The sequence below is a fragment of the Urocampus carinirostris genome, chromosome 9, assembly GCF_059441175.1.
Source record: "Urocampus carinirostris isolate Australia breed hairy pipefish chromosome 9, RoL_Ucar_1.0, whole genome shotgun sequence".
NCBI lineage: Eukaryota > Metazoa > Chordata > Actinopteri > Syngnathiformes > Syngnathidae > Urocampus > Urocampus carinirostris.
Window position 1 is genome coordinate 29,735,700 of NC_142357.1, and position 8,956 is coordinate 29,744,655.

At 43.1% G+C, this 8,956-nt stretch overlaps 1 protein-coding gene across 2 annotated transcripts; it reads right to left on the reverse strand.

The window, feature by feature from the left end:
* Nucleotides 1–965: 965 nt before the first annotated feature.
* LOC148360010 (uncharacterized) lies at nucleotides 966–8,633 on the reverse strand. Of its 2 annotated transcripts, XM_088344115.1 has the most exons (2): nucleotides 8,180–8,633; nucleotides 966–8,125 (listed from the first exon to the last, which is right to left on the reverse strand). In XM_088344115.1, exons 1-2 carry the CDS (start codon nucleotides 8,631–8,633, stop codon nucleotides 966–968), a joined length of 7,614 nt encoding a protein of 2,537 aa, XP_088200241.1. The 2 variants fall into 2 exon arrangements, with proteins under 2 accessions (XP_088200241.1, XP_088200240.1); XM_088344114.1 differs by having other exon boundaries at nucleotides 966–8,633.
* Nucleotides 8,634–8,956: the final 323 nt, after the last annotated feature.

An 8,956-nucleotide genomic window follows, 5' to 3' on the forward strand; every position in this document is an offset into this window, starting at 1 on the left:
TATACACAACATAATGGATGCACAGCTAAAAAAGAAGCAGCCTTTTTAGTCAATCAGAATGCAAAACACAATGCAAGACACAAATCAGTAAAACAGCAGGACCGTGAAAAGAGAACCACATTGTACCACTACTGGTAATTGCGCTATTGTTTTGATACACTTATAACTAGGCTAGTCTTCAAATACTAATGTTTAAATATATTTGCCTATTTTTCCTTGAATTCTTTATTTCTTGTTTTTCTCTTTAAAGTCTTTATTACATGTTTATCCTGGAGTGCCACGTCTAATCTCATGGTAAACAATCTTCACTACGCTGTTATCATTGACAATAAAAACAAATCTGATTCAAAATCACTATATATATATATATATATATATATATATATATATATATATATATATATATATATATATATATATATATATATATATATATATATATATGTATAGCATAGCAGTTATCACAAATAGATTAACATTAAAAAAAAGAAAGAATAAGGGACAAAGAGAAGCACATGTGTGACTCGTTTTATTGGCATCGCTGCCATATAGGCGCCATGCTTACAACTCAGTCTACATGACAAAGCAACTGAGGATCTTTTGTAACAGCTGGAGGTATTTTGCTGTATTGTGTCAGTACATATGTACACATACAATGGTAACTTGTCTTGATTTTTAACTCCGAAGAGGCAAGATCTTATAGAAAAATATCACAGGAGGATTTGTTAGTTATTTATAACACATCACCCTGTCCCCAAATTCTTACTTGGAAAAGCTTTTTTTAAAAACCTTTTTATTTAGCAGCTGAGCAGACAAAAAGAGGCAGCGGATAAACAACAAGCGGAATTGCTGTCTTCACTTGCGACATGAAAACTCAAATAACATGACATGCTAACATTAGACACTTTATACAACGTGTATTTTAAACTTAACAGGCTCCAGAAAGACGGGCCGAGTTCGCTATTTCAGGACCTTTTGCACCCTAATGGGGGAAGGCTGGGTGGATGTTTATGGTAGTAGACTGGTTGAGTAGTATTGGTGCCTGCGTTTAACCCAGTGGGAACATAATACATACCCTCCAGGTAGTTCTGGTCTAGTGGTGGATGGTTTTGCGCCTCTGATTTGGATCCCTGAGCAGGACAATTCCTGTAGCTCGTGCTGGGCACGTTCGAGGGCATTGTCGCAGCAGATAAGGCCTCAGGATATCGAGGTGGCTGGTTGGGAGGCTGGGGATGAGCAGTTGAAGCGGGGGTCGTATAGGGCACGTACTGTGGACCTTGGCTGTACAGAGAGGGGTTGTGGGGAGATGTGTATGGAGCTGCTGATGGAGGATATAGGCCCGAGTGAGACATGCCTTGCTGGGGGAGAAGAACCTCCACATACTGGCCTGTTTCTGGGTCATACAGCATTTTCCTCAGAGGCTGCATTGGCACCTCGATGTAAAAATACTTTCCTGTTTCAGGATCTAAAAGAACTCTTCGGGGTGTCTGCCCATAGTTGCTCTCTGAGTACAAGCTTGAGGTGTCACCCCCATACTCTGAGCCATACTGCCCACACATGTACTGAGAGTCAATGGGAGTAAGACCAGGGGAGTGACTGTGTCCGGGATCACTAAAAGGAGCACCAGGCATAACTGGTGGTTGCTGCTGGGGAGATCGATGGGGTGGGAGTCGTCGAGGCTCAGCAGGCATGGAGCGATCTACAGGAATATGTGAAGAGTGGGGGGGAGGCTGGTGAGGAGGCTGGTTAGAAGGCTGGTGGGGAGGCTGGTACACAATGTGCGGCTGGCTTGGACCTAGAGGACTTGATTTTGGTGATAAGCTGGGCTGGAAGTTCATGGGCGGAAGATCATTTCTGCACTGGTGGGGACGCATGAAGGGAACGGGGGCTTGGTACGGCATTGCACGGTTCGGGGAATGTGAAGGCGCTGGTGGAGTAAGGTTGTGTGGGCTGTGGGGATGATGCTGGTGGTAGTGATGGGTGGCAGTCGGGGGGAAAGCTGGTTGAGGAGGGCACCCAGCTGGACAAATACATGGAGGAGGGTAGGACGGGCTTTGATAGTGGTTTGAACGTCGGTGCGTCAAATCTGGCATGAGTGGGCTAAAGCTCTCTCTTTCATCATAGCTTGGAGGATCATCAGAAGCATAAAAATGCTGGTTATTGGCTCTTTGAGTGTTTTCATTTGACAATGACCTGCGGTATAGCTCCTGTGTGTACCGTAGGGCTTGTGTTGTGGAGACAGCAGCAGGTGGTTTAGGATTGTTTGAAGATGTTGTCACAGGCACTTCATCCTCATTGAACTCCACAACAGCTGGCTGAATGGTATGTTCGGCTCCCATTGAAGATATTTCAGGCGCCTCTTTTGCAGCTGAATGGGAATTTGGATCTGCAATTGAAGTTACCTGGATGTTGCGCATAGGAGTTGAAGTTGTAGTTGTAGGATGCAAAGATCTCACAGGTGCTGTGCATTGGTTCTGCTGCTGATCTTTAGACGCAACGTTGCCTGATGATGAAAGAGTCTTGCTGGTTATGCTAGAAGTAGATATTTTGCTTGGTGGGGGTTTAAGGCTAGATACAGCAGATACAGCAAGCTTTCTTGTTTGGTTAGATGTTGACAATGAGTCACTGGGGATCTTTCTGTATATTGTGGGTGACGAAACTACAATTGTTTGAGGCCTTTCTTCACTCCGAGGCTTTATGTTAGAAATCAGAGTTCCAGGTGTTTCATTCGTATTTACTCCTAAATCCGCAGGTCTGAATTTGTAAGTTGGTTTTGGAGGTACAACAGGCTTTTCTAAAGTTTTAGCAATTGATTTGACCTCAATGCTTTGCTGCCTTTTTGTAGGGCTATTTGGGGTCATCTCTTGTTTTGGTGTCTCTTTAGAATGGGACTTAACCTCAATTGGTTGAGTTCTGAACCGCCTTATTGCTGGTGGCCTTAAAGGGAGTGTTGGTTCCTGCCTTTTCACGCAATCAAAATCTTGGTTTTCATTGTTACGGTTCAGAGCTGATAATTGATCAGTTTGGTTTTCTTGAGGAACGGTTGCTCTTTGTTTGATTTGATCAACCTTTACTTCTCTATTCCTTGAGGGTTCATCAACATTGTCAAACAGCATTGAAGGGCTTGGAACACTGGATGAAGCGGAGAACATTCCTTGACGTGGCTCAGCTCCTCCATCTGATGGGGTCTGCAAAGGGATCTCTAAGCAGTTTACATGTTTACGTGGAACTCCATTCCCTCCAGTTGTGTTTTGGCCACCACCCACCACTGCTCCAATGTCAGCCTGGTAGCCTTTCTCCTTTAGTAACATGGAAATAGAGTGACTACTACTGCTTGGAGTGGTGCCAGTGGTTGTGATCTCAGGTGAAGATGAGGCCTGAAGAACTGATGAGGTCTCTTCCTGAGCATGTTCTGCACATGCCGTTGACTGGCTGGATCCATCTCTTATCAAGACAACAGCAGTGGACACCTCTCTTTCCTTGCTAGGCACTTTGGGGAGACTTCCCATCATGGGAGGCTTTCTGTCACTCCATACAATAACAGGCGTGTCCTTGTTGTCTTCCTTCAGGAATTCTGTATCCATGTTTGAATTTTGCTTCCACAATTTGGTAAATGTGCCATCAGTGGGTGTTTCAGAGTTGTCATTGTATTGATATCTGTTTCCAGAGCCAAATGTTTTGTCAATGTGGTTTTCTGAGTCTTTACAGATTTGTATTTCGTTTTTATCTTCTTTCCAGCAAACTGCCTTGCATTGTATTTGCATTGGCTGTACTTGAGGAAGAGGCTTCCATTTTCTCTGTACAGGTGAGGATAATGAAGATACATTTTGATTAGTCCTTTTTTCCTCTACGCTCTCCACTTTACACTTTTCCTTAATTAACACTGGCAACATGGGTTTTTCTATATTTTCTTTTAAATCCTCTTTACCTCCATCCATGTTACTCTCATTCAAACATTCTATCTTTTCTTCACTGATATTTGATGTACAGGGTGCTTTAAAAGAAAGACTATATGTATTTTTTACAAGTCTACGAACATCTCTAACTTTGTGGAGAGGGCTCTTGACTCTGTTATCCTTCTGCTTATCATATTCCTCTGTCTCAAGATCTACGACGGTATCTTGGACTTTTTCCCCCTGCTGTCTCAAATTAATATCCGGTGAAGAAATGTCTTGACGGTCTTCTGCCTCTGGTGTAAGGCAGACATTGAGAGATGCCTTCTTTTTCTGGCCACCCTGAAAAACAGTCTCCTGTTTTTTCCGTGTCATGTGAAAACTCTTGTCACCCTTTTTCAATTGTCTATGAACCTCTATTTTGTCACATTCCTGATCTTGTCTTGCCATTACGGCCTGTGTGCTCAAGTCTCCAGTAGCAGAATGAGATTCCATATTGCTAGCATTTATTGAGTCGCGTCTGTCATTCTCCTGCCATGTTTTACTTTTATCTACATGTTGTATTCCACCTGATTGTGCATCGTTCAGTGATTTGGATCCTATATTAGATGCTGGTGCAATTGTACTGCCCTCTTGGAAACCCCGCTGTTGTTTGTCAGGATGTGAAAGGGTAGAAATTCTTTTGCTGCTATTTGTGCTTAATATATTGTTAGATTTAACGGCAATTGTCTTCTCTGGTCTAATGTTTTTTCTCCGTTCTTCTTTGATAGCAAAAGCATCACAAGTATCATCGTAGTTAGAGGATATATAAGAATGTAAGTTATCAAATTCTTGTAGCTCTTCATCAGAGTAATTTTCCCCAGAAGTAGCATTTGCTTCATCGTCATCTGGATCAGATTGCTTTTCAACACTTTGCATCCTCTTGGACAAAACACTCTTGATAAGGCAAGTGGCCATCTTCGTCTTTGAGCATGTTTCATCCAGAGAAATTGATTTTTGAAGTTTTGAATTTCTTTCATCCTGTTCAGGCTCGGGGAAATGATCAGGAACATAACCTACTTTGCCTTCTGCTGGTGTACTGTACTGTCTCAATAATGCATCTCTAGAATGTCTTTCAAGCAAGCTGCTCTCTATTACAGGGGGTCCTGGGCTGTTATTTTCACTACTGTCATCCACACTCTCCTTTCTCTTCAACTGAATCTGTCTCTTTGGCACTCCTCTTCTTACTTCCTTTGTACCTTCTCTTTCCATAGCCATGTCTATGCACTCAAAGCTTCCCATCTCTGAAGAGCGGGATGGATAATTTCCATCTGAATTGTATTGGTACTGCTGTTGTGATGAATGATCATCACTGTCCAGCTTTGAAGCAGAACCCCTGAAATCAGCATAGGTTGCCCAGGCACCACTGATCCCTGCTGGGCTCTCCTGTGTAGAAGGCTGGGAAATGTTGGTAGAAGATCGGTGGCTGGAGTTGTACATATCAAGGTAGTCAACTTCAGGGCTGGACAGGCTACGAAAAGCCACATCTGTTAGCCACTTCACCTCATTGTCTGCCTCATCCAACTCACTTCCCATGCTTGAACTTGAACTCCGGTCAGGCCTGTTTGTGAACGATCGAGGACTGAACCTGTTCTGTGATGGACGATTCTGAAGCCGCCCGGTCATAAAACCACTCTTGTCTCGCTGAGTAGCAAGTTTCAGCCGACTTTGCTCTTCCTGTGGCTGTTTGGTGGCAAGAAAAGGCTTTGAGTAGGAATGCGATGATAGCAATCCTTGGCAGCTCTCTATGCTTGTGGGGACTCTACTGCAACTTACAGTCCCTTTTCTATTCTTGGCATTGAATGACAGCTCAACCTGTTCCCCTCTGTAACTGGCATCCATTTGCCACTCCTCCCCCTTTTCAATCTCCCACCCTTCTTTGTGTTTCTCTCTTTCCACCACTCTTTCCATTTGCCTGTTGCTCTTCTCCAACGCAATTTTCTTCTCCATTTGTAATTGCTTCCCAGGTTGGATACTGTGGAGATGTCTATTACTATCATCAGTAGGGACAAAATCGTGACTTTCCCCAATTGGGACAATCTTCTTTAAAAAGCCGTTCTCCGAAGATTTTGTAAAGTCCGGGGGTCCTCTGTTTTGCCAGTTTCGCCGTGGTTTCTCAGGTTCAATAATGTGCACAGGGGTAAATCTGGTTATGGGGGGAGAGGGTGTTTTCCTCCTATTTGTATAGTTCCCCATGCTCGGTGCAGACCTTGCTCCTTCTCCGAGTTTTTGTCTCGAATGACCAGATGTAAAATTTGACTTTAATGAATTTTGTGTGTATTGATTCAGTCGTTTTTCTTCTCTCTGTAGAGATTTAGCCTTGTCCGAATTATGGTGAACACTTCCCTTATTGGTAAACACAACACTGGAAGGAAATTGTTGTTTTTTAATAGGTTTACTAAAAGCATTAATAATTTTATTTCCCTTATTTTTCTCAGCAAAGGACACCACATCAACAACAGTTGGTTCTTTTGGTGTGAACCTGTTTTTTGGGTGGTGTTGAATCAATTCTGTATCAGACTTTTCCTTGGGTATTAAAGATGAGTTAGATACTAGTGACTTAATTGGACCAATTGGGTAACTTCTTTTGGTTTCAGATGCTTTGTCCAATTCCAGTTCAGGAATCACTTTCTGTGTTTCCAACCCTACTTGTTTGGGAAACGAGAGGGCAACCCGTTGCGGTGTTTCCAATGGATGAGTAGGCTGTAAATAGTGGGTGTTATACTCAGAAGAGAGAAATGAATTTGAAAATGGATTTATTCTGTTTACTGGAGAGGGTGTCATCGGTGATAGGTCTCTACTTCTGGGTTCAGGTGAAGAAGTTAAGCTCTGAAATCTCAATTCTGGTGAGGGAGTGCAACACATTGACTGAGGAGAAGAAGTTCGCAACTTGGACTGAGATATTTCAGCCTGTAGCTCAGAGCTTGATCCCAGAGATGAGCACCTTGGTGTACTGGATCTACTAAGGGAAGGACTCTTTCTTGCAGGTGAAACCCGCGTGACAATAGACTCAGGAATGGGTAGAGGGCAGAGCTCAATAGAAGATACATTGTCTCTCTCCTTAGGTATAAGAACAGAATGAGAAATCCCAGTAATGTGTGAAGAGGAAGTGGGACTCCTTGACTGGGAACACTCTAAATGAGGAGACTCTGATTCTGTTTGCTCTTCAGAAATGTAGTCGTTCATTTCGACCTCAGGAGATGAAGCTGTGACCCTAATCTCAGGTGAAGAAGCAATATGTGCACTCTCAATGGAAGAGCAGGTGCTTCTGATGCCAGGTGATGGAGATAGACTATGACTCAATACAGGTGAATGAGCTTTGGTGAGTATTTCAGAAGGAGAACTCAGTCTTGAGTGCCTAGGGGAGGACGACGTTGAACCACATTTTTGTTTTACTAATCGGGCACTCAGTAAATCAGGTGTTGCAGAAGAGTCTTTTAATTCAGGCACAACACCATTATCCACGGTATATGGGCTTATTGACACAACAGGGGAACAGGGAGTGTAACTTGAGGAAGCTGTTGAGATTATAAGGCTGAACTCAGTACTGTCAAAGTCTGTTTCTATTGTAGTGAGATTTTCAATAAATTCAGAGCTAGGAGATGGGTTTTCTATTTCTAGAGCTGGGGTGGAGCCTCTACTCGTTAAATCAGGCAGAGAAATCCTTCCGCTCAGCTTGTTTAAAGGAAATGACGAGTGAGAGTCAGGTAAATGGGACCTACTATTGAGCTCAGGGGATAGTAGTGAGTCTTCAGGCTGGGATTCTGTATATCCAGGTGAAGGAAAATGAGATGAAATGTTAGCTCTGGGATCCATGTCTGAAGATTGAGAAGAGCAATAAATGGGTGTGGAGACAGGCGATGACCTATTCTCCTCAGGTTCTCTTTCTCTAGGCTGAGCAAGAGCAGTTAATGAGGATGAGATGGAGCAGTCCATGAGCTCATAGGATGGACTTGGACCTGGAGAAAGATTTGACTGGCTGCACATACTACAGTTATCTGTGCTGTTTACAGGACTGAGTTTCACTTTTTCACTTCCTGGATGATGCAATGAAAATGAACATCTAGTCCCAGTAGACGAATGGCATACAACCGAGACTGTTTCCTGTAAACATAGGCTAGAGGAGCTGTTTTGTGCAGGAGAAAGGTTCTTCTCCGGAAAGTCAGTGTTGTCAAATTCAGATAAAAAGCTTGCTGAGTTTCGCTTTGGCACTAGGGATTTTCTTTCCGACTCAAAATTTGAGCAACTAACTTTAGACAGCTCTGAGCCTACTAAGATTTGCTCAGGCTGCTCACCCTCAGTGGACTCATCCAGCAATGGAGGGCTGGTAATCAATTCTCTTGTGTCATTAGATCCTTCTTCTCCTTCAATCGAGCCTGGTGCTGTGTGGTAGGAGCCAGAAGAGTCATTCAAATCATCCACCGTTGGTGATGTGACTGTCGTCCTCTCCAACTCGGTCTGGGAATTGACAAAACCTACGTCTGGATTGCTGGGGACTGAGGGGGACTCACAGTCATCTCCAAATATGTCACACAAGCTAGTGGTCTCAGAGATAGCACCGCGGTGATGACTCGGGGAAGTTATGATGTCAAATATTTGGACGTGGTTAGAAGTACCGTCACAATTGTGCTCAGAAAAAGGTGTACGGGGTGCAATCTGCAACAATGTGTAGCTGTCCTCTTGAAGAGTCCAGCTGTCCATCACTAGTCCACAAGCACTGAAGTATCAACGTGGCGGTCCAGTCTGCCAGTTAGTTTACTCTTGGCTCTCTTCTGGACTGAAAATGAAAAAGGGGTCACATGCGGCATGTTAGCTCAGTCATTTTATTATTATAGTAAAAACAATACATTAATTCTATAATCATAGGGCACTAATAACCAACCACCATTCAACTCTGAAACTGTATTAAAATAACTTTACAGTAGATTGCAAATTTACTGTATTGTTTTACAGTAAAACTTAGAGTAAGTCAAAATCAACTGTTTAAAGTCCACGCAGGTCCATTACATTCATATTTTATTAAG